Below are 26,575 nucleotides of genomic sequence, written 5' to 3'. Positions count from 1 at the left end.
CTAGAGCACAGCCTCTCTCATGCATCCACACAGCAAGTCCCTTCTTTCACAGTCTCAATTCACATGTGTTCACCAAAAGGAGATGCACAGACAAGGAGCTGTGCAAGGATAAAGTAGCATTGAACTCTTCAAGCAGAAAGGATGGAGTTTCACAGGTACAGGCAGTTTTGGAGACAGAAAGGGGGAATGCTGAAGAAGGGAAAATTAAGTACATGCAACCTCTGGACTGTGATGCATCTTTTCATCTCTTTTGTTGTATCACCCCTCTTTTTTCAAAAACTTTGAATTTTAAATACATACATCAGTACCTTTAAAAAGAGCTGACAGCTTCACATATTCTAGAAAAGCTGCATGTTGGTGATCATTACTAAATTTGAGTCAAATTTGAAGGACCACCAGCTAATGCCAGTGTAAGATAAGTTTTATTGTAAAATTAAGTTCTACTTGAGATATGTGGAAGTTTTGAAAAAAAATTAAACCTGAATTTGATACATTTTACTTCCTTCTAAAGTCACATTATTTTGACATTTGGGTGGAAATTATGCACAATCATGTAAGGAAGGGCTTAACATATCTAGCTAATTTAGAACAATGATTTGTATTGTAATATTTAAAAATCTTAATGATAGCTCATATGTCTTGGTTTCTGAAATGAGAAATATCCTTGCTGACCTTCAGTTTTCAGCCTCATATTTGAAATGAGAAGTAATTTGGCACAGTGCCATGAGGTCTCATAGGGCTTCCAAGTAAAAACGTGTTAATTTTACAATCATCCCTGGAAATTATGTAATAGTTTTAGCAGAAATGAACAAACATTATGGACATTGAACCCATCATAATGTAATTCATTTTTTCATTTAGTGATATTCAGCAATAATGATGGGGAAAAAAAGGACAAACCTTAAGAGCTTATAATAATAACCTTTGTGTAAGTTTTAGCCATTTTTATTCTATATCCGTGATTCAGGCAGTCAACTGCTATAATTTATGGCCCAATTCCAGAAATGCTGAATGTATTCAACTTTCCCATTTCCCTTCCCTGAAAATTTGGTTAAATACAAAAATGCAAATTTGGTAGAAGATGTTATTAAACAACCTATATTGTCAATACAAAATACCTATAGAATATGAAGCAGATTAACTAATCAATTCTGAAGTTCCCATACTATTACCAGAAAATATAGATGAAACTGCAAACTAAACATGAAAGGGGAAATTAGGCCTTGTCTTACAAAAACTTTTCATCACCAGATTCACTTCAAATATAATCCATTGTTAAAGGAATGACTGCAGAAACAACCTACTATTCTCCAAGTACAGAAATTGCCTTTCAAAGTAGAATATAGCAACTGCAACAAATAAAAGTATCACAATGCAGTGATGGCACTGAGAAGTCCTATCTCTCCAAAAGCTTAAGAAAAAAGTTTCAAAGTTTTCAAAATATTTTTTTAAAAAGCTTAAAAAATATAAATTAAGAAATAGAACAACTGAGATTTAAAGTAGGTCAAAATCTACCTAATTTGGTCTTTCCCCTTGGCTGAGAAAAAAACCCAAAACACCAGCATATCCAGATAGAACTACACTAAGACAACATTGCACCAGATAATTTCCATTAAACTGCAGAATATTACAGGGACAGCTTGTATACCCTGATGAGGAAGCATTATCAACCCACACAGTTTAGAGATCAGCTAAGGTAAAGCTTGATTGTCCATACAGTCTTGATCACTTTTTCCTTTAAAGAAAATACCCAAACAGTAGAAATCAGAAAGACTGGATATATCTTCTATGTGATTTTCTTTTTATATAGTCTAAGGGGTTTCATTTTCAATATTTGTACTATTCTAAAAACTAAACAAACATCTAAAGTTTAAACTGTTTTTTTATCCTTCCCATTTAGTGTTTCTGAATTTTCTGGAAAATCTCATTGCATACTACCAATTTCTTTATTATGAGATCACCACACATCATTTAATATAATGGATTCGTTAATAGTTTTTCCTTAAAGTTCATATGCAGATTTTGTAGTCTGGGACAAGCACCATTTTTGTACTCCTGGAAAGGATAAGTGCCTTCCAAGTGGATAAATCCACACTGTCCCAGCCACAGGTTATGACAGAGTTAAATCCACTCCAGTAATTTCTGCTAAGTATCTATTTGAATCATAACAAATTCAATTATCTTCTCCCAAAAGTAAGTACACAACAATCATTTATTTTGAACCTTGTTTCTCTCTGTAGGTATCTAATTGTCCACAAAGGCCACATGATTTATGTGTACTTGCCAGAACAGTATTGGGCACTTCTGGTCCAAAAAAAAAAAAAAAAAAAAAAAAAAAAAAAAAAATTTGAATTCCTCCTGCGCAATAGAACAGATTAAATGACCCATTAAGCTTAATTTAGCTGAGGCACCACTACAAGTTAATTAGTTAAAGGAAAGATTTTCAGTCTGGGTCATAAATTGGGCCCGGTTTCCCACTGAGACCATTTAAGTTAATGAAGAGAATAGACTAGAATGAGAGGAACTCACACAGTCTGTCAAAGGTCACCACTGCCTGGGCAGCAGATTTTGACACTTCAGAACTGCAAGGTGTCACAAGTAGGAGACAGCATGCAAAGCCACCCCAAAATGAACTCCACCCCTCTTTATATGGCTTTATGCTTCTGCCTCTCTTTGTATGGGACCAAGACTGTAAAGCAAAGCTCAAAAAAGGGTTACAAGTTCATATGCAATCATTCTGGTTTAAAAAAAAACACAGCAGTGAAAGAACATGCCCCAAAGAATTACAAAAATAGCCTCATTTAAAGCCTAAGCTTCTACAAGTGTCCAAACAGACTGCTCATACTACACCAGATTGTCAGCTTTCCAACCAATTTTCAACCACAGGTTAAGACTAGCAGTGTTATGTTAATTACATAGTAGTAATGTACTGTCACTATGAAACTGTCAAACCAGCATTACCAATTACTCCAGGGCACTAATCAGACAGCGGATAGCAACTGACGTCCCCCAGTACAAGAACAGCTCCCTTCACTGTTTAATATTAATCAGTAGTGATAACCTGACTTCTATGGTAATTAAATCATGCCTCAAAATATTCTGCAGAAACAGAATTTGCTAGTTATTTAAAGTATAGTTTTGATGAACAAAAGTCTTGCAAAACTCTTTATAATGAGAACTATAATCTGAGGCTTTTTTTTTTAATAACTGTATTCAGTAATACAAATCAACTTGACAGTGAAAATTTGAAGGCCTGCCCCTCCAAAAAAAAGGACAACTCCCAGTGACTTTGTTACAATCAGGATTTTATTCTACACCTGTCACTTGGCTTACTGAACATAGCTACAGCAAGGTTTTTCCAGTCTTGTGGCCTTTTTCTTTAACTGAGCTTGACTGCACCTTTCCAGAACTTACTCGATTCAGAATTTCCCAAAATTCCTAACAACTAATCCAAAGCAATGAGATTTCCCAGTGATCCACCCCTGCGTCCCACCACTCTGCACGGAATCAGAAAGAAACTTCAGAGCCATGCTCCTTCTGATCAAAACTACACTTCAGTACCTTGTTCTGTTCTCACTTGGTCTCTGTTGCAAAAGCAAAGAAACTGTTGAGCTAAAGCAGTGACACCAATGTTCCTAACACCATGTATCATCATCAGTCAAACCAAAGATGTACTGAGTGGCCACAAGAAGAAAAAGTAATCAACTTTAATGGAGTGACAGAAGTCTATACTAGGAGTTTCTCACCTTTTTTGCAAGAAGGAAAAAAGCCTGAGAAATACTGAAACAATACAGAAATACTTGCTGCTACCTCTCTTCAAAGCCTATGTTCTTAGTCTTATTTTCTTTTATTTATTGAAAAGTCATCTTCAGTTATTACTCTTTGCATTTAGCATCCCACTTTGGAGATCTGCATCTTTTATGTTTTTAATTATCATTATTTTCTGTTACAGTTGTAAATGCTGTTAAATAAGCAAAGTTTTTGTAACAACCTTTTCTCTTAAACCACTTGACCGAATATGTTTCCAAACAGAATATAAAAAGAACATTTCTGATTTCTTAGAACATATTCAAAATAATTTCAGTTTCACTCAAAACAATTGAAGCATCTCTCAGAACACTATCATTACATTTGATAAAATAATCTGGGCAACTAAAAATCACCAGGCATTTTTTAAAATTACAAAAGTACTATGGGGATCTTCTGAAATCATCAGCACAATGTTTACTTCCTTTAAAACAGTATCAAATGTCCTTTGAAAAAAACCCAAAAGGAATGTTCAAAATTGCTGCTCGGTATCTTAGGCCAGGTCTAAAATGCACGGAGAAAAGGAAAAAAGATTGACACAGTGACTGGCAAATCTAATACTTACAACTGGTGTGGAAATCAGAACTAGAAATTAAATGTCTACTTTAATTTACAAAATACCTATATGAATTAAGTTTATTTTGACCACGAAAATAATTCCATTGGTAGTAGCACTTAAAAGCTCTACTAATAATTTAAATTGGTAAATTCAACTATTTTGGAGCTATTCAAAAGTTCAAACTTGTAAACTGCTTTCCCTAATAGCTGAGTGGAGGTCTCATAACTCCTAAAATTAACCAATGTGTAACTAGCCTGTTATCACAAATAACTGCAAAGATCCAATACAATTTCTTAGAGGAAACAGATGCCATACTCATACAATTAAAGTTCTGTGTGACTCTTTATTTGTTAAATACCCTGTTCCACACAGTTCACCAGCAAACCTGAAGTCAAAGCAGTGATGCATTTCAGCTCAGTAATTACTATCCTAGGCAATGTACTACTTGTGACAATAAAGCAGGCATGCTCATTCAACTGCTGCTATGATCTTCAGGTCTCACATCCTGCCCTAATGCAATTAGTCTACAAAGAACTAATTACCCTAATCGAGCAATCACAGTTTCACTGACATCTTACTTCCTCTAACAGCTATAAACACCACTGGGCTAAGATACCAGGTAATTAGTTTTCTGTATCACTGTTTACAATGCAGTTTGAATTGATTGTGTTTACCACATTCCCTAAATAGTTACTTTACTACCAGCAGCTACATACTTACTCAAAACTACCTGCACCACAGAACAGTGTTAATACTTATGGGCCTTAATTTGATAATAAGAGTCAAAAATCTTCTTCCATTGTTATTGGTATTTGTGGCTTGCTGTCTTTTTAAAAGAATGTTATATAAATGAACAAGTCTTATATCTCCATCTCAGATGCTAAAGCCCTTCTCAAACAAAAGTGGTTTTCAGTAGTTAGGAATTGTTTTAATTTGTAGCAAGAGAGATTTTGTCCATATATTAAACAAGGGAGGAAACAAGTTGGTCTCAGTACTCAGCCAGCAACAGAGACTGTGTAATCTGTGTCACTGGAAATATTAAAACCAACTTAGACAAACTTGTACTAGAATGATGATTAAAACCACTGCCTCTGAGCATGTGGACAGATGAAGTCCTTTTGAGAATCTTTGCAATCCCTATTTGTGTATTATTATTCTCATCACAAACATTGCTGGTTGCACAGTCCTCAATGTGGTGACACAATCCTAATATAAACAATATTTGCAACTCGCTAAGCAAGCCAAGAGCTTACAGTTTTGGATTCACTGATTACTCCAAAGAGAGCACAATGAACAAGAAAAATAAGAAACAGAATTAATCCATTCTTTAGTTTGCCAACAATTCTTACTGAAATTCTGAAATTGTTACTTATTTCAGCTGATCCGAAAAGAAAACACAGGGAAAAAAAACACAGGATATTTAAAACAAATCTATCTAATAAATCCCATTTTAGATGTACTACAGTTCAACAGCACTACTACTTGTACTTGCCTGACTTTTGGTACCATCATTCTGTGCTGTACCATCAGTGTGTGGCAGATTGATGCCATCAAGGTAAAGACCTCTTCACTAGCTGAATCTCTCCAAACCATATTCAGTAGAGTGTTTGTCTGCTGCTTTGTATCCAATTTCTTTAGACATTCCTCAGTTATGTACTGAACTGATATTCTCCCATCACCCTACAAGTATATCAAATATAACATTGTCTTGTTAATGATCAAGTATCCCTTAAAAAAAACGAACAAAAAAACCCAAAAAAGCCCCTCAACACTTCACAATTTTATTAGAAAAAAACATTTTTTTGACAATAGTTAAAATGTAAGCATATATGTATATACCAGTAGCATTCTAAAAAGCATCAGACCCAACAGCAAACCTAAATCTCGGGGTAGGGAACAGTTGGGTTTCACTTAGGCCAGTGGGAAAGACTCCCTTTAAAGTAAGCATGTTCTGCAACACTTGGATACAGTAAGGCCAGAATAATATACACAAATAGTCATCTTTTCCCCACTGACCCCAGTCAGCATGGAACATGAAATGCAGAACTGAGTGTCTACTGGAAGTTCCTTCACAAACAGTATTTCCACATTCATAACTCATGGGTAGCTCATTTGCTTACAGTGAGCAGCCATCTGGTTTTAAGAGGTAAATGTACTCACTTCTACCTGTAACTAGAAAAATACCAGATTTCTGCTAATCAGGCTTTTGCCTGTATTTGGTGCTGCTACAAATAAAAATTAATTCAAAGAAATTCTGTACTGCTTACTGGTGTAGTTGTCATTTTACTGATCTCTTCATCCTCATCTTCAGAATCACTGTTTGCATCTTGACAATTTGTACCAGCAGTAGACACAGGCAGCTGAGACAGAAACGTCTGGAGTACCCTCAAATACACAAGAAGCCCTTCCTCTGAAAGGGACCCTATAGCACATACACAGAAATAAGAGATTCTTAGTCAGGTAACACTAGCCAGACAGTGTGATAGTCAAAAGATACTATAAAGTATCTTTTACAAGAAACACCTGACCAAAACCCATTATATCAAATCTTCCCAGATTAAACATTTTTTACTGAAAAGTAAAAGACTAGATAATAAACCAGATCTCTCCAATACCTGCAGGCACAAACTGGTTTTTGCTTGGCACTGAACCACAACATGGAAATATGTAACATCCCAACCCCAATATGAAAAACCAATGAATTAGCTTCCTCACCCAAATATGTTTCACCAACTGTTAACACAAAGTAAAAAAGCCATGGGGCTTGATCACTTCTTCTTGAACATCCACTTTCTGCTAATAATAGTGCATTCAGAAATAGTTCATAAGGGAAAATGGTCTGCACATCAGCAAGCGCTGGAATGATGAAATGGAATATCTGATCTGTAAAAGGTGCTGCCAGGAACTCCTCTGTGAAGGCTGCAAAAATCTGCTGCCTGAAATGAAGAAAAGTTGTCTTTATAGAAAATACAGGCAAAATTTCCCACAATTATACCCATGGAATAATAGATCGATTTCCAAGTTTAACATTTCCATCAAGAAACCTGCAAAGATGTGCTCCATCAGTCCTGGGCTATTAAACCACATTTCTCAAAAATTAACTTATGCTACATACTTCTCCTGATGACCCTGAATGCAATTTTATCCTTTAATTTTTTTACGAACTCACAGAAAACTATTATCAAGCTAAATTTATTGTTTGTAATCTTGAAATAAAAAATAGATTAAAAAAGCAAGAATTTCCCCACCTGAAATCAACACAAAACATGATCACACTGTCACATGTGATACAACCAGAGTTTGATTTTTGTTCCATCTTTCTACATAACATGACTCTTTCTTCTCATAAGCTATTACTTAGTTATTTTTCTTCATAAAACTCATCTCTGACACAAAATTCCTTTTAATTCTAATTATATTTCATCTGCTCATAGCTGCACCTCTGCTCTCATCTAAGCTACCCTACACCTATGTCCCTACATATTGTTACCCCTGCTATTCTCAGTTTATTGCAGTCTTCAGCATTTTATTGCTTTTTTCTTAAACACACCTGAAACTATATTGTTTCAGAAAATCATTACCATTGCAAATAAACCAAACTGCACTGAAAGAGTAGCTGGATATTCACCAACAACAAACTGCACATCTCTGAGAATACCAAGTATACAAGTATCTAATATTATCTTTATTTACCTTGCACCTTCTGGACAGGAGCTGTATGTAAAGTGCAATGGCTTCAGAACATTCTCCAGAAGTATTTTTGCAATAGGGACTCGAGAAACATCAGAATACTCAATACTCGAGGGAAGCTTATTGTTAATTAACAAATAAAGCGACTTGTAGTAGCCTGTAAGTAAGAAATACCAATTTTTTAAATTGTAGTAATTCTTTTCCTTATAAAACAATTTATAAACCTGACATTTTACAATAATCTAAGCCACACTTCACATAAGAAGTAACAGGATTTACCAGCAGCTTGTTAGGAAAACTCACCTTATAAAATCATAAATATGTAACTGCATTCAGAGTCAATTTTATTTTCAAAAATTCACCATTCCTGCTGATTAATTAATTTCATTTTTTTTAAACAATGGCCTATGAATATTATCTCTCCTCCTCTGTTTTTGTTGTCCTTCCACACTTTCAGAAATTATGACTTTTCCCCTCTACTCCAAACATAACTGCATCTTAAAATTTAGAGCCCCATTGACAAATGTCTCAATTCTATGAACACCTTGCTTTAGAAGGATAAAGAACACAATCGCTGTTCCCAGAACAAGGATCTCTCAGGCAGTAATAAAATACCCAATCCAGAACGACGTGTGGAGGGTACTTTGCTTTTATCTCACTGAAGTACAAATGGAATCACATTATTCCATTCTTCTTAAACCAACTTCTGCTTGCTCAATGAACTCCTAAACTAAGACACACGTTTCCCCACTACATGAGTCACTGCAAATCCACAAGCAGTGTCACCCCATTGAGAAGCCTCAGACTCTCCATCAGGGACTATTTAACTTGACATACAATGCAAAAAGTGGATTTCACCATGAAGGGAAAACTTGGCAATGCTCACAAAACACACATGGAAGCCAAACTACATGCAGAAACATACAGTATATAAAAGCTGCTTACAGGTTTAACCATCAAAAATTGTTAGGAGATGGAATATTTGTAGCTGCACAGAACCACATCTTTCTGTTTTGATTATAAGTCATCAGAGAGCTGAATTTTTTTTTACTACAATTTATGATCTAACATCTTAAAACTTTTATATATCATTTGTGAGGACTGAATATTAAGCTGAAGGAATAATATTAAGCTACTTTGGAAGATATAGTTACTATATATTAAGTAATGAGACAAACACAAATGTTTCTATAGCTTTACTTATGCCTCACCAATTAAAATAAATCTGCTACAGAAAAAGCCTTTTTTTTCCTCATAGTGACTGCAACATTTAGTAGTTAAAAACCAAATCCTCAGTAACACTATAAGATGGCCTAGTCCACTGAGTGAACTTTTTTACTGACAAACAGAAAATTATTCCAACAATTAACTGAAAGGTGCTCTTTTTACATTTTATACCAATGAAGCTGGATCCAAGAGGCTTATTTCCTAATGTTTTTATCTTTTTTCCCCACAGGTCTTACCAATTGAAGCTATAGTATCAGAAAGCCTAATTAATTTTTTCACACATTCCCAGAGCAATAAAGCTTCTTCAAAACAAAACATAATTTTGGTGATAACTACACCATTCATTAACTCACAGTATGTTTGCACAGGTGTAACTGATTGCAGTTGAGCAAACAGTTTTGCTGAGGATGGTACAATGGAAATAAAAGCTAGGTCACCATTATCTTGGATAAGGTGTCTTTAGTGTTAGCAGGATGAAAAGATAACACCAATTTACTATAATAATGAACATTAGCAGTTATATAGAACTATAATGCAAAACAATGCCCAACTTTAAAATAACTAAAGCTTACACCTGGCACAGTGCATGTGTATGTAAACAGCTACTGGAATAAAACTTCTGCTAGGTAATATTCACCTACTCTCAAAAGCTGTGGTCAAGTGACTTGGTGGAATATTCACATCAAACAGCAATTTCTCAAGCAGTGATCTCATTACAAGAAAAATATCCATTTATTGTACAGGTTACTGTATGCAGCACTTAATGCACTTTCTGTGGTAAAGGTAAATGGGATTCAACAACACAGTCTGCAGATATTGTACACTGTTACATTTTTAGTATTTCCCAGAACTTCTAGTTTCTAGCTACTCACCTTTGTGAATCATGTAGTGCAAAATTTGTTCAATTAATGATGTCACATAGCTGACATCTTGTAAAACAGGCAAATATGTATTCTCAGATGAAAATACCTCAAGCATTCTCATAGGAAGTGCAACATTCAGACTGTCATCATTGCAATTTTGCAATAGCCTATAAATGAAATTAAATCAGAATTATTTAACAAGAATTATTTTACCACAGGTATATGCACACTGATTTAAAAATTAAACTATAAAAAATTTCTTTTCACATTCATCTCTCAAACAATTTATTTCTACTTGGTTTCCAAGTGTTCTCAGTAGTTTAGCTACATTTTTTGGTTGGCATCTTTATAATTCCTGATTTTAGGGTTTCCATAAATATGGCATTCTTATTTAAAACCTACTAGAGTCACACTTTCAGTCAAGTTACAGTTTGGAGGTCTACTGCAATGACTGCAAGAGAAGCAAAGAATATGTGTATTTCCAACATGTATTGCTACCCTTATTAAAAATGAAGTTATGAAAGCTCCAGAGCAATATGGGCTGGGAATGAACACTTATATGTATAAATAAAACAATATGTCCTTGATTACAGACCGAAATAGTATAAATAAAACCAACCCCGTCCTTCTAGCAAACTGCTTATGAAACAACTACCAGTAACCACAAAAATTCTGCTTAGAATTAAAAGGATTAGATGAAAAGGATTAAAAATATGAGATGTATATAGACACGGTTGCCCTAAAAATGCTTTATCTCCTTGCCATTCTGAAAGACAGGATCTATCAGCAAAAATTATTTTGACAAGGCTATGACATTTCACTAAACAGTAAAATACATCCTGTCACCAAGACCCTTTTTTTGCAAGTGTAGCTGCAAGCAAACTACCATCTTCTATACAATATTACAGTCAATTTTTTTTCCATAGCATCCAAAACTACCAGCACCTCATAAATCTCAACTTATCCCAGGGAGACACACTTTTTCAGCAACCTGTCCCACTGCTCATTTTCTGGACTGTTGCAGAAAACTAAAGTAGTTCAGAAAGCAATTATACCCACCCACCATCATGATGGCAAGGGCAGTTAAGAAGAGCTTCTTCCTCCATTTTATTTACACAGGCAGGGACAGCTCTTACACTCATTTTATTTTCCCATATCACCCAGCTAGGAAGGGAGAGTGGGAATACTAAAAGAGTTTCATCTACAAAACCACCATTTCAACTGTAGTGAAAAAGTCCAATATGATCCACTGACACCACAGCTGGTGGACACACTCATGGACTCTTCTTTAGTATCTGGTGTCACTGTTTATTGGACATACAGTATAGACACATAATAAGAGCACGAGTTTCAGTGACTTCAATGAAACCATTTTCTCAAAAAAATCTCAATATTAAAAGGAAAAAATATTTTAAAGCTCTGGACAATATAACTAGTATCTATTATTGATAAGAGCAAATATATTGTTTTCTAAAAAAGGCTTTAGCTTCCAACTCTCCAAGTCACCTTGATAAATTTACCCTGCTATGATCCTACCGGGATCCTCCCACTGCAAACAATAAATGTACTGATGAAGCCAGTCCTGTAACTGTTTAACATGACTCAAACTCAAAGTGTGAGGAAAGGTTAGCTTAAATAATGTTAGTTTTAAAACAAAATACATCCTTAAAACAAAATACATCCAAAGCATATCCTTGGAACATTAATTTAACTCAGATAACACCTTCTAATCACCACCAGTTCCCAGGATAACCTTCCAGTTTCCACAAATATTGTTAATTGTATCATACACAAACATATTTAAAGTTATTCTTAGGCAGGGCATCCCTTAAACACATGCTGAACTTGAAAGTCAATTCCTTTGTTCTTACACAGGAACAACTATTGTGGCCTACATGTTTGCTTAACGTGAACAATCCTCTCTGTAAAATAAACTTACATTTAATATTCTATCTGCTGCAAAAGAAACAAGTGTCCAACAGAATTTCTGAATGCTATTTAGACAATAGAAATATAGAAAAAAGAGTTTACCTGCAACACAGCCCCAACAGTCTTTTTATTTGGAATAAGCAAGTAAGTCTGTCTGGACCATCCAATTGCTTAACAAACTGAGAACTCTGTTTAATTAAATTCTGACACAACCAGACCTGTGAAAAGATAAGCATAACCTTACTATGCATAACAACAGGCAGTAATACTGCAAACCTGTTCTGGGTACCTTTGGAGATCTTGCCAAAAATCAATGACAACCATGTTCGGTTCAGTAAAGGAAGTTTTACACAGCAGGAACCATGCAACTGCTAGTACTGAACCTTCAAAGTTAAGCCTGCATTACACTCACAAATTGATCTATTAACTTTTTGTTTTTACATATCCCTAATTCTGCAATGTCTTTTACTAATACCTGCTATGAACAGTTCTTACACATACACTTGGGAAGTTTGCAGTGACTTGGCAATTGATATGCCAGCTTTACTGAGCAGTGTAAAAACAAAAGAAAACAAAACAAAAAAAAGACAACACCTGAACATCCTAGGAACGACCAGAGGACTAAGTGGAAAATACTGTTTAAAAATTAAATTAGAACAGAAGTATATTATATTTAAGATGTTACTGTGAATAATACACACAGGATTTTTAAAGGCTTCATTTCACAGATTTGGTGTGTCTGTGCACACGTAAAATCTAATTGCAAGTTATGCTGTCTAAACAAAAAACAGCAAAATGCAGGCCAGAAAAAGCCAGAGCCCTTAGATTAATTTATTGAACTGGTCATAGCTTTTCAGCATCCCTTCAAAATCTTTTAGTTAAAGAGTACTTTAAAAGTGCATTAAATAAAAGTACTGTGAATCAAGTATGTACTCACCAAACGCTTAGAATCCTCATTCTGTCTATAGAAAAAGAGTAACTGGCGAACTAAGAGAGTCAATTTAGCTCCATTAGCAGTGGAAAAGGTTCCTCCAGATTGGGCCAAATTCGCACAGCGATCAAATTCACTTCTTTGGATAGAATACTTAAAAACAAGGCATGCATCAATCCATCAGTAATGGTTTACTGTTTACTATAAAGATGTAAAGCTTTAAAAACCTTATTTCAATTTTATTTTTAAAAAAGTAGCAAAATGGATACAACACATTCGTTAAGAGATAAAAACAGACACACAATGATCACAGTTAAGGCTATAACTGCTGTCTGTAATTCAGGAAGTACACATTGCAATTTATTTGTCGGGTTTTAAGTAAAGAATACACAATAAACACTTGTATCTAGTCTAGTCAATAAATACCAGTTAATTTAAACAGATACAACTTTTTCTTAGGATAATGTACCCATGAGCAGCTTAGAAACCCTATCTTTTTTACTCAAATTACCTCTTCGACATTTTGGGAAAAAAAACAAAAACAAAAAACAGCTTCACTCATGTGGGACAGCTGCTACTATCCTACTGTTTTCATATGCTTTGTCAGCTTAAAAACATGTCACACAATGCCACTGAAGTCTACTGTCACTTTGCAGAATAAACATCTACCAAAATACTGAGGCTCAACTGAAAATGTCAAGAGGGAAAAAGGACTTGCACTTCATAGACAGACAAAATACTAAAAAAGGTGAAGATTTTTCAATGTAATTGCTTCTTACTATAATATTTTACATCTTTATAAATAAATAAATACTTACTTGATGTTTCCTGTCTCTGTACCCTCTTACAAATGACTGGATTATTATTGCATTTTTAAGCCTCCGTCTTTCCTCCTGTAAGATGAAATTTAAAAAAATAAAATAAACACCATGGAGCTGACTCAAATTTCTACAATTTTATCAAATATGCTTATATTCAAAAGCATATTTTTTTTAAAAAGTAAGCACTAATCACTGGCAAAATTGTTTGAAGGCTTGTATCGAATATACTGGAATCAGAAAGGAAGCTTTTCAACTTTTTAAGTGGAAATTTAGCATTAAGATATTGTAAAAGCATTTTTAACATTCATTAAGTATGTAATACTAGAGAAATAACAATAAATGTATTTGTATTTTATTAGACAAGGTCTAATACTAAAATGATGAAGAATTCATCAAATTCAATTATATCATTCCTCTTTCTGCATAGATTAGCTAACACTGAAAACTTACTTGTTTCCATTCAAATAATATATCAGTCTTATGAGTGCATTTTAGATGTGAGGGGAAAAACACCAATCCACAAAAAAAAAAAAAAAAAATCTTTAAAATCAACTATTTGGAGACAGTCAAAACAAAAATGAGAGGTAATGCTTTAAGCATGGAAATTAAAATTCTTCCTCTCTCCTTCAAACCAGACATATAAAAAGTGAGTCATTTTATGATGTCTTCCTGAGTAGCAGAAAGAGTAGTTAAAATCAACCCTTTACAATACTTGCTTTCTGAGGAACTGAAAGCCAGTTTCCTTCAGATAGCACACAAAGAGCACTCAGTGAGTTCTCTGACAACAGTCCCAGCATATCTGGTCACTATAAATATCTAAGGGGAATGCTGTCCCAAATGCAGGGTCTGTCACCCAGTTTGCAATGAGCCAACCCACAAAGTGGAGGTATTTGCTTTAATATCCAATTCTGCACAGAAAAGAGAGCTAGGTGGTATTCCACAAAGATAGCTCAGCTTCCTGCAACATAACCTCCACTTTTATACACAGAAATATGTAAATCACTTTGTCTCTAATTACTCTATCACTCTTATACATGATCAGTTAACTAGTTCTTTGCTTCCATTTCAGGTGAAATTAAAAAAATTTTAAAATTTAAAAAAATTTTAAATTAAATTTAAAAATTTTACTACTACTACACATGCTCAAAGAGTAGAGGGCTTTTTGTTAGGAGGGGTCCATCTGGCCTATGGGTGAGTATTTTTGCATGCTCATAGTACATTAATATACCAATGAGGCCAATTAGTCAGTGTTTTCCACCTGGTGCTCAAGGCCAAGGTAAGCTGTGGGGAGCACTCCATTCCATCCCTTTTGTCTGTCTTATGTCTCAAGGCTGGGCTGCTCAATACTTGAGACGTGTTCTCTAATTCTTGCTGTTTCAGTGTTACATAAATTGCTTTTATTTTGCGTATTCTTTGTTCGCTTCAGTTGATTTTTCCATTTTTAATTATTTTAATTACTCATCAGCATCAGAAGTGGCTACTGTAATTAGGTTTCTAATAATGTCTGGATAGTTGCTTAGGGGATGAAACAGGAAATAAAATAGTTGCTCATGAACCTACAGCTACAAAGGGCTGGTTCAGGAAAGGGAAGTTGGAAGACAGAGTCAAAACAGCTCTGAGAAACTGTAACCTTAGTTATTCTTAGACTACAATAAGTCCATAATTCTGAGGCCCACCATGCAAAACAAAAGTAAAAAAAAATTTTTATGAATTTAATTAAAATACATTTGTTCACATAATCTTTCAACTCAAAAAAACTTGATTTCTAGGTTATTCTGCCATAAAGACATATCCAACTTAAAAATTTCACCTGAACTGACCAGAGAAACACCAAAAGAATTTGCTATTCAATGCCTATTTTACTGTTCTTGGAAACAACCCCTCTTAAAGCAATTTCTGAGAATAAGAATCTACTTGAAAGACTCTAGTTACCTCTAGAGCATGGACTAAAATCAAAATTTTGATATGCCAAAGGGCATTTTCCTCTCCAAAGCATCAAGCAGTGAAAATGCAAAGTATGGGGGCAAGCAGGAGAGAATTTCAATTATGAAAAAGCACTGTCATTTCAGAATCAAAATTTAACACTTGACTAAAAAGTAGGTATTTCTCCTTTTCTGTAGATACAGGTTTTATCCTAGAATACATAATTGTCAATTAGTGACCCGTAACAGCAAAGGTTTTAAGTCTGAGATCACTGCTATTATTCTGCTACAGAAAGTTTTTCTAAAAGCCCTGATTTTATTCTCTAAGGAGACTCTCATTTCGTAAGAAACTGATACATGTCAAAGAAAATCAGTTATGTATGTGTGTACATTTACAGATATTTGACTGTATCAGCACTGCAGCAGACAGAATGAAACAGCTGAATGGATTATTGCAATATATGGCAAAAAATGTATGAAGCACAAAAAAGTCCTTTTCCATATGTTGATAAGGACTCTTTTTTGCATATGTTGATACAGACTCCCTGATCATAAATGTGATTCATAACACAGCATTCTGATCTGATTTGGTGAAATCCTGGTAACTTAACTTAGTCCATAACTATACACCCAGAAAGAAAAAAAGCAGCAATTGTCCTCAGAAACAGAGGAGCAACTGCAGGATCTGTATTTAACTTAGCAAGGGTCTTGATTAGCACAAAAACTACACAGTAAAAATATTTTTTATGACCAAAACTGTTTAGCAGGGGAAAAATTTAAAAAATTAACATTTATTTTAATTCTATATTACTAAATTTTGTTTTCATATAGCCACATATATTCATGGTTTTTAAACGGTATTTTATGCCTGTTTTTCCTTTTCATTATTCCAAACTAAATTACCCATGGCAGTGAGCTTCCATCTCAAACAAATGTTATGATTTCCTCATGCCTCACCCATCAGCCTCATTAACTGCATCTCATTGCCCCTCAATTATCAGATGATCTCAAAGTACTTTAGGATGCATTCAAGTATCACTGTTCTGATTCTGTCTCCAGAGAACTGAGGCACACACACACACTGTGGAAGTGAATTGCTGGAGGTCATCCAAGAACTATAGAAGCAGGAGCACAAGACTTTGTTGAGACCATAGTCAACAGATAACTGACAAGGCAAAAATGCAATTTACTATTCAAATACCTGTCTTTTCTAAAGGAAAAAAAAAAAAAAAAAAAAAAAGAAAAAAAAGACTAGATGAAATGAGCATCAATATAAGTGGAAAATTTCCCTTTGCAACCAGTGTACGCTTAACTAACTTTTTTTCAGATGACAGTCACTTTTGGGAAGCATCTTCTATTATACTGGAAGACTAGGTAGAACTTGTACACTGAAACAAAACATTCCTGAACAAAGTACAGCTGCAGTAGAATGAAATGAAGTACTTTGGACTGCAAATGTTACTACATCAAAGGAAGACCTGGTGTGCATGCAGACGCTTACAGTCTACTTTACCTCTCGTTTTCTCCTTTCTTCCTGAGTACGATGCAGGAGAGAAGCTTTTTCTTCCTATAAAGCAAAAAGAAAGATAAGACTGCATTTTCATCCAAACACATGATTCAAATGTGTTCATGATATCTAATCTAGACGTCACTTTAGGGATTGTTCACAAACATGTAACACACAAAACACTGGAGAAAAGTAACTGTTAATCATTTTCCACTCTACCAAATGTAACAGCCCTTTGAAAGCGCGGTGACAGAGGGAAGCTATGTAAGAAAAAAAGGGACGGGCAAACAGAAGCAAATGGTATTGATCCCTGTCCAGGTTTCTGTTCTCAGCATCCTAATAATCTAGGCAAGTATCATCCATTTACAAATGGGAGAGCTGAAACAGAATAGAGTCCCAATCCTAGCAGGTAGAACTAAATGTTTATTGCATTATTTCCTTGCTTAGACTGCACATAAGTCATTGACCCAGGGGCATACAGCAAGTTGTGACATGTTCAAAGTAATCACAGAGTGCCAAAGCCCCATTCCTTGTCTAACTTGCAAAAGAGCATAAAGCTCTCATATTTACTTATCCTCTTCTTCAAAGGTTGCTCACAGAAGATTTCAGAACTAACCTACATAACATAAATGGTCAGATTTTTTTTAAATTTTGAACTCTTCACCCAAATTAAGGCTACAAACTGAAAACATTCAGGACAGTGATCTCTCTAACGAAGAAAAAGTAAAGAATAGGTAAGTATTCATGAGGCTTCTAAAGAATAATAACAGTACAATAGAAAACTTTTGCTATAGTTTTTAAAGTACAATCTTAAATCTGTACACACAGATTACAAAATATAAATAAAGCTTTATTTGCAAGAATCTCTTACTGGATGATTCTGTGTACTTTCCAAGGAAATATACAAAGTAATTCCTTTTTGATGTACTCAGCTTCCACCGCAGACAATACGAGTTGAAAGTACCCTGACACATTCCCAAATCTCAACTAAAGCAGGTAAAAATCTCATCTAAAACAGATGAAAGGAAGCTCTTTTCCTTTTCTGCTTTTATGGTGCATGTAACTACTTACTTCTTCTGCTTATGCCCTTATTAGTCTAGAGAAGTTAAGAAATAAAATATTACCAAGTTGAAAATGTATTGGGATCCAAGAACATAGAGTAAATTTGAAGTTGGCAAACAAATGCTTATAAAATATTTAACAACACCTAAAACAACTGTGGTGGAGTATTTTCAATGTCTATATACATATTCTTTTAAAATAAGGCCAAATTTCATTTTTGATGACAGAGAGGGAGCAAGTTCATTTCTCTCCCATTTTCTTTAGGATAGAAAATACTTTAACACAGACCACCAAATGAGAAAGGAAAAAGAAAAACATAGATGCGAAAAAGGAATTTAAAATTGGGTTTGTGTTTCAGATCATTTACAGAAGCAAACATAAAGAAATCTCACAAGAAGGTTAACCAGCTTTTCCTCTAAAGACAGTATTTATGGCCAAACACACCACTAACTACAGCTATTGCCCTCTAAAGACAGGTTTTTTTCCATGTGCTAAGTGTAGCATAAACAAATCATAACCAAATCCATACATAAACTCATGTATCTCTACTCAAGCAAAAGGAAAGGCTCCAGGTCTGCTTGGTAAGGAAAGGGAAGAGATTCTAACCTCATAGACACATAAAAAAGACAAAGCACTGTAATAAATTAAGAAATAACCAACAGATGGCTAAAAGTTTCAGGGCTTTTATCAATAGATAACTTATTTTTCAACAGCTGATACCCAAGGCATTAAAGAAGTCAGTAAGATGTTCTAATTGGAAGTGACCACAGTGACATCTCTTCAATGTGCTTCAAGAGTTTCATTTTGCAGGCAACATCATGTATTCGTTGTATTCTGCTGAGAAACAACATTGCTGAATTTATCCTTACACTTCAGAACAGATTGAAAGAAAAAAGGAGAATTTATAGAAAAAGGAAGATATATTGCTATATATGAGTGGAAAAGGAAATGGTAAAAAAATAGGAAAAAAATTAGAAACAGTAAATGCAAGGAGTTGGTAGATAAAGGAAAATAAGCAGCCAGAGGGCTTTTAAGAAGCAAATCATTTCAAGTATTTGGAGAGGTGGGAACGGGGGGATATAAGAGGTCAGTGTATCACATTGTACCACCAGCTTTGCACTGATCAGGAAATGGGTCTCCCTGAAGATAGCACTTTTTAAATCAATCAATTTTTTAAAAAATAACAAAATAAAAATTTTAGGTAGATACATCCCACCCTTAAAAATTATTACAGGTCAAAATGCTGTCGTTATTTTTCACAGAACAAACACAGATCAGAAACATGAAGAAATGGAATTGTAACTATGACAAAAGAATAACTTTAAATTAAATGCAAGAACAATTTATCTCCTCAACCCAACACTGCCTCTTCAGAAATTAAAAAGTATCAGTAAATATGCAATAGAAACCAAACTTGCTGAGGGAAAGCAATGAAAATAACTATGAAATAATCTCTGGCTACAAAGGGCATTCTAGCAAAATTTCTTAAGGACAAGTAACTGCACTGTTATCTCTGAAATCCTCCCTGCCTTGCCTCTTAATAAACAGAACAGTGAGAGAGAGCTTGCTCTATGTCTTGCTGCATCAGCATTACAAGAGGTGCAGATTTCTCAGCTCCAATCCATACAGACACCTGACTCATGGGAGCTACAGCAGCTGTTCCACCACCTCTTCCTCCCTTCCTGCAGCCAGAGCTACTCAATGGACAAGATCATCTGACAGTAACTTCTAAACATCATACCTGGCTCACTCCTACTCCCTCTCCCCATCTTCCTTGCCTCACTTTTATGTCAGTCATGCAATCTTGTTTCTTTTCCTGCCACACAGATGTCAGGTAACAAATCTCCCTATCAAGGTAGGTAGTCAGACATTTAAAGGGGAGCTTGTCTCGATACCTTCTAACACAAAAAGAACAAAAAAGCCATTTTCAGAGTGGCTCTTCTGAATAGTACAAGAATTTAATGTTTTAAAAGACTCACAATGTCCTTAACTGAACCTCAGTAACTTAAAATTGCTAACTTCATTTCCACTGGACACACAGTTTAGCCAACCTGAGGAAAACACGTACAACATCTTGAACAATTCTGCTTTAGAACAATTTGTGACTTGTCATATTTCTGAATATTTAATCATTATTAAGTTTATATGTAGTGAAGACAACCTCCCAGAAGTCATTTTAAAGTACTTAAAATATGCCCAGTTAGATACACTTGGCCAAGGAAAGCCTGGGCACACTGAAACCAATGTCATTGTGCTTGCTGTGAAACACCTCAGCATTTCAGCTTGAATTTTACTGTAGGATCTAGGATGTATGTGGAACCACTTTTATCCTGGTATCTACAAAGTCACACACAGTGGAACCAGGACTTGACTGAAGCCTCTAGAAACTCAATGAAATACAAACTAGTTGTTCTGATATTTACTCTCAGTTTGTCTGCCTCAGAATTCTTAAGATGTGTATTGTACACATTGTTGCAACTGGGTGACTTTTCATTTTCTCAGAAACCAGCAAGAAAAGTGTATCTGTAAAAGCAGAAATTTTGGATACGAATTTGAGAAAACAACAGGTAACTGAAAATAACAGTGCAATCACTGCTGTCAGTAAATTACAACTTCAGCATTCATAGCTTCCTTTCAAATGAGGAGTATTTTAAATGTCACCGAGAGGGGAAAAATACACAAACATTTACTGTGTGTTAATTGTATAGCTTCCTACTGACAGACAATCATCATTTTTACAGCAGATGGTCTCTTCATATTTCCACACCACAGATCTGAAATTCAAATAGTATTTCAAGACTTAGGCCTTGACATTCCAATGTTCTGGACAAAACACAGTTCTGATTCAGAATGAGATCTGCACTTGCACAAGGATCTGCACCGTGTGCCTTATGGGACAATGGTTATTATGGAGCAAAGCAGTGAAATTCCTTCCCACCCCCCAAAAACCAAAAGCACATTTGTAATTGTGATCCACAAATCCTGTACTATAAACCCATAGCATAATTTCATTCCATTGTGACCTGTTGTGGGTTCAAATAAGACAAAATGATAATTCTTCCTTCTTGAAATTATTAACAACTTTCCCCTATCAGTAAGAGAAGAACAAAACTAATTTTTAAATCTGTGCCATGGTTGCCTAAGTCCTGCAGACATCTGCCATCCTAAGCAATCCTCACTTGTGCAGATCTCTCCATATGCTGGCAATCCTACAGCTTATTCTTAAATCGTTAAATTTTATTCCACAAGAAGTTACTTCATGCATAGAATACAGACAACAAAGAAAAAAATAAGATGCTTCTAGAGTTCTGCCTCTGCACTTTAGCTGAGAGCAGGGGGAAAAAATAGAGATAAATCTGATGCTAAATATTATGTTACTCATTTAAGAAAGCATTACCAGTTACTACTGAAAACATATATAACATATATTTTATACATTCGTGGATATTATATAAATATAAATTATATATATTTATACATTTGTGTATATATTTTGTATATAAAATATGTGTATGCTATATTTACATAAATATATGCAAATATGTACATATTTTGTTACATATTCTGTTACATATTTACATATGTAAATAAACTATAAGCAAACTTTTTCTCTTGACTTTTATTATTTAAAATATCCATATTAAAACTGGAGTTTTCAAAATATAGATGCAGTCATCACCACTTATCCATTAGTCACTTCCCATGTCTTCCACAAAAACAAAACTGAGTGAAGCTGGTTTCACTTTCACTTTCACCACCAGTGCTAACTCACCTGTATAACAAATTCCTGAAAATAAATATTTTCTTAAATGCTTCCCATATTATATTACAAGATGTCATTAACACATTTTATAATCTAAATTATAGATTTACCCTTGTACACCTCAGTGCAGGCACGGGGATCCCCCTGCATGTATGTACTAAAAGGCTGCTACTTCATATTTTTGTTAACACTGGTAAAATTAATAAAGGAACACGGGGCCAAATCTTACTAAATTGAGCTGATGTGGTTAAACAGATTCTGCACAATGCCATCCAGAGTCTGACCTCGTGATAAAATTAGTGAAACCTGCCAGCTGCCACCACAAAGCACAGTGACACTCCACCCTGAAGAAATATGTTCACTACCCAGGACAAAAAAGGACGAGGTGGTTACCACCCAGGTGAAGGAACATTTCTTTCATTCCACTGGACAGTTTGGTTGGGCCAGCTCAATTTGAACTGCACCACAAACCAACTCTTCAGATGCACCACAGAAATTATGCAGCTACAGCCTTTTAGGCAACGATTACTGTCCTGCAGAAAAAAATCCGTAAGTACTGAACTCCAATAACAGTATTTCTGGATGCTACCTGACCTAAAAATTAAAAATTAAATTTTGCCAGTTATACTTAAAACTAGATCTGAAAATACTTTTGAAAAAACCTCATAAAGCAGGGAATAATATTTAAAAGGTGACAATAAGCACTCCTACATTAAAAAAAAATATATGCAAAAAGTAACAATACATTTTAAGTAAAAAATAGCATCTCTCTATATATAACTGTTATATATACCACTAATGGAAATAGTCCAAAACAATCTGCAGATTTTTTTGAAGTAGATAAAGTCCAAATGCTGACAGTATCACCCATACTTTTATGTAAAATGCAGTATTAAAATGTCACAATAATATTCTGAAAGGAACAGTCATCAAGAATAGTCTCTTTCAGAAAATTATTTTTTTGACAATTTTAACAAAAACAAGTGATACTTAAAGATTACTTTTTTGGCAAAAAAGTTTGGTTGGACTCAAGTGCCTCCAAAGCATCTGCAATACAGACTTTCATAACACATATAATGTAAGATGCAAACACTGTAAAAACAAACCTGAAGATCTCTGCTTTAATCCTTAAAAAACACCATTAAAGCACATTAGATTCAGTGGCTCAGTGCCTCAACACCACAAGTCCCCAGCTATATTTCCATCACTGTACCTGCACTGATAGGATCCCTCATGAGGCCTAAGGACACACTCCAGACATACATGGCAGTGTCAGACACAGAATCAACACATCTCCCATGACCAACAGTTACTGTTTGCAGCTGCAGTTTTATTAGCAAAATCATAGTCAGCTTTCCTGATCACTTCTTTTGCTGAAATTTTATCCACATCAGGAACACTCTGCTGGCATCTTTGGTACTGCTTGTATATAGGGGAAGTTTTGCTAATGTAACTATACAGGTGCAACACCTCAAACTGGATAATTATCCTCAGAATTAAGCAGCCTGCACACAAATTTGCCAGTATATTTAGTTATGCTTTATTTCACCAACTGAATCAAGAGGCAATACTAAGCACCCCACTATGTATCACAGGTGTGCAGGGTTGGAACTATATGCTGAATCTTTAAGTTACGTGCATTAGCATGATGTCTTGTCAGCAAGCCATTGGTTTTCTATTCCATGCACACAAACATTTCAGTGTCAGCCTTTCAAAGCCTATAGGTAAGAGAAACATGACCACAAGAAAATTGTGTCATGAGGTAATGATATGCTCATGGAATCCATGTAAATGCTTGCCACACCAATCTCTACCATATGCTTACATAAAGTTCAGGTAAACATTTTTACAAGTAATTCTTAGTCTTGTTTAAGTTCTTTTATTAGTACTGCACACAATTTCATAAAATAAGCAGGTATTTCAGGGGCATTCTTGGATGTCCATATAGCCATGATGTCCAAAGCTGGACTAACTGCTTTGCACTGATGCAGCACAAACACTTCAGCCGACCAAAGTAAAACCATGAAATCTGCAGACCAGTCAGTACCAATCTGCTAACAGAATACAACCTCTGTATCAGACAGAGTGAAGGTTATGCACCAATTTCAGGTTCCACTTCTTTTACCTTTTAATATTTGCCATTGGAAATATATACCTGTATAACATTAACCAATTTGTCCCATGTAACTAAAATAGAATCCTGCTGAATTTTCATTAAGAAATCCATAGGTGTTAAGAGAGATATTTTCACAATTGTTTACTTCTGTAGGAGGAAACACGTTCTGTAATATCAGCAAGTCAGTGCCAAAAGGTGTGAAGTACCTAAAGTGCATAGCTGAGGACCAGGGCAAATTCCTACTTCAGCTGTGGAGTATTTATGGTATTTTTGTCTCACATAATGCCACTGTATGTAGTCTAACGAGGAGAAATGTCTTAGAACAAACAGTAGATGATTCAGATTAAAAGCTAAACAATTGAAATACAGTTCTGTGAGACACTCTCTTGAAAAAGTAATGTAGGACAATACACCAAAATGCAAACTTCACTGTGGTTATAATATCAGACAGTACATTATTTTAGTTCAGGTTTTAACTGTACTGCCAAACCTTCAAAGTTTGAGCCAACCGAACTTGCTTACAGTGCACATTAACAATAAGACTTCGTTAAGTCTAAAACCACTTTCTCCTTTCTCTTGTTCTTCGGTACTTCTATGCCCTTCAGTGCTTGACTAAACATCTGACTACCCTGTCCAATCAGCAAGATCTAAATAAACCACGTCGCTTCTTTGCCATCAATAAATAAATACAAGGAGATTCAATAGTTTGGTATGGCAGACAAGTAACCACTCACCCTGCACACGTCAAATTGGACGTAAACTTGACAGAGAAAAGCTAAACCAGTGACCCGGCAACCCCCACTCACGTGGACAAAACCTCCCCCAGAAATTTGCATTGACCTCGAGTTGTGCCAGGCTGCTGCCCTCATCTCTCCAGTGAGGGGGCCCAGACAAGGCTTTCCCTTTGAAGGGAAATGACAAGAGGTCTCCGAGTCCTTCCCTCCTTCACCCCGGGAGCCCTGGAGACGAACAGCTCGGGAGGTGCTACGAGCCACAACAAACAGGATTGCTTGCAGGGGGGATGAGCCAAGGAGACATTTCCTCGCTTCCCACAATTCTTACTATACTACAAGCCTGGGAGGGGGTGTGTGGCCTGATTAAAAAAAAAAAAAAAACGAAAAAACAAAAAAAGCAAACACCAGAGCCAAAGAGGCCAGAGAAAAACACATCATCATGAGGGGAGGATTTTTTTCCCCTTTATTAAACCTTAGTCATAGCTGCTCCCATTTTAGAAGGCCCACGGTAAAAATAGCGATAAGAAGCCAAGGCAGGCGGGGGCCGAGGGAAACAGACACAAGCACGGAGACAGACAGGAGACATTTCTTACCTTCCTACTCGCTCCTCCGAGGGACACCTTGGGCCTGGTTTTGAAATCCCCTTCAAAGCTAAACATGTTTACAGCTTATCCCATCTAGAGCGGGGTCCGGGTCCCCGAGCTGACCCCACAGAGGGGGAGCCCGCCGGTCCGCAGGGGCGAGCGGAGGGGCCGCCGCCGGCCCCGGGGAGGCACCAATCCCCCGGGCTGGCACCCCGTGGCCCGCCCGCCCGCCACCGGCGAGCTCCGCGCCGCCCCCACCGCACACCCCCGTGGGGCTGCTCCCCTCACGGCGGCCCGGCTTCCCCCCACCCCTCCCTCTCCGCCTTCCCCGCCCCGCGGCCTCCGCTTTCCCGGTCGCCCTCTTTCTGACCGGCGGCGACGGCTGAATGTAGTGAGAGGGAGGAGAAAGAGGAGGGAGGAAGGGAGGGAGGGGAGGAGGGGGCTGCCGGGGCTGCTTCACTTGCACTAGGGGAGCAGCCGGCTGAGGAGAGAAGATGGCCGCCGCCCGCAGCCTCCCCGGCGCGCTCCCGATGACCGGGCGCGGCGGCGCGCGCGTCGCCTGCAGCCGCCGGGGCCGCGTCGCTCACTCGCGCGCGCCTCCCCTCGGCCCCCGCGGGATCGCGCCCCGGCCCGGTGCCGCCCCAGCGCAGGGCTGGAGGTTCGGTGTCGGTTCTCCCCGGCCGTCCTTGCTTCCAGGCCCGCTAGCCCTGCCGAACCTCAGCCCTCGTCCGGGCTTGACTCTGCCCAGTGACCGGGCCCTTACCAAGCCCGTTAGAACCCTCTCAGCCCTGACTGGGTCTGGTTTATCCCAGATGTGGTTGTTTCAACTGAAACTTATTTCCTGTTTTAAATACGAGCTTTGTGTTGGGTGTACAGGAGTGTTTGGAGCTAGGCTTGGAACCCTTGTACCCCTGGTGCAGCCGGGCCAGAACTTGGCCTGAGATTCCTTCCTACCCTTGCATGGGGCTGCCTTCCTCAGCGTTGGGTGCTGTGATGTATGCCACATATATATATAAATATATAGCTGTGATTTGTCCTTTTCATAGAATAAGCACGTGGT

General features: G+C 36.5%; 1 protein-coding gene across 2 annotated transcripts in view; it reads right to left on the bottom strand.

Moving 5' to 3' along the window:
• The window catches only part of UBE3C (ubiquitin protein ligase E3C), a 75,545-nt gene extending 49,514 nt beyond the window's left edge, over positions 1-26,031 (bottom strand). The window contains exons 1-10 of one of the 2 annotated variants that reach the window (XM_071734747.1): positions 25,525-26,031; positions 17,263-17,316; positions 13,825-13,899; positions 13,013-13,159; positions 12,178-12,293; positions 10,156-10,313; positions 8,060-8,213; positions 7,082-7,302; positions 6,634-6,788; positions 5,859-6,046 (exon numbers count right to left, since the gene is read on the bottom strand). In XM_071734747.1, coding sequence (XP_071590848.1) covers positions 5,859-6,046; positions 6,634-6,788; positions 7,082-7,302; positions 8,060-8,213; positions 10,156-10,313; positions 12,178-12,293; positions 13,013-13,159; positions 13,825-13,899; positions 17,263-17,316; positions 25,525-25,590 — 1,334 coding nt within the window. In that variant the 5' untranslated portion in view covers positions 25,591-26,031. The remainder of the gene's footprint in view (positions 1-5,858; positions 6,047-6,633; positions 6,789-7,081; positions 7,303-8,059; positions 8,214-10,155; positions 10,314-12,177; positions 12,294-13,012; positions 13,160-13,824; positions 13,900-17,262; positions 17,317-25,524) is intronic. The other variant, XM_071734748.1, reaches the window with a different exon arrangement.
• Positions 26,032-26,575: the final 544 nt, after the last annotated feature.

The sequence above is a fragment of the Heliangelus exortis genome, chromosome 2 (genome assembly GCF_036169615.1).
Source record: "Heliangelus exortis chromosome 2, bHelExo1.hap1, whole genome shotgun sequence".
Taxonomy (NCBI): Eukaryota; Metazoa; Chordata; class Aves; order Apodiformes; family Trochilidae; genus Heliangelus; species Heliangelus exortis.
The sequence above is the reverse complement of the archived record's forward strand: the minus strand, read 5'-3'. Positions and strand labels throughout refer to the sequence as shown.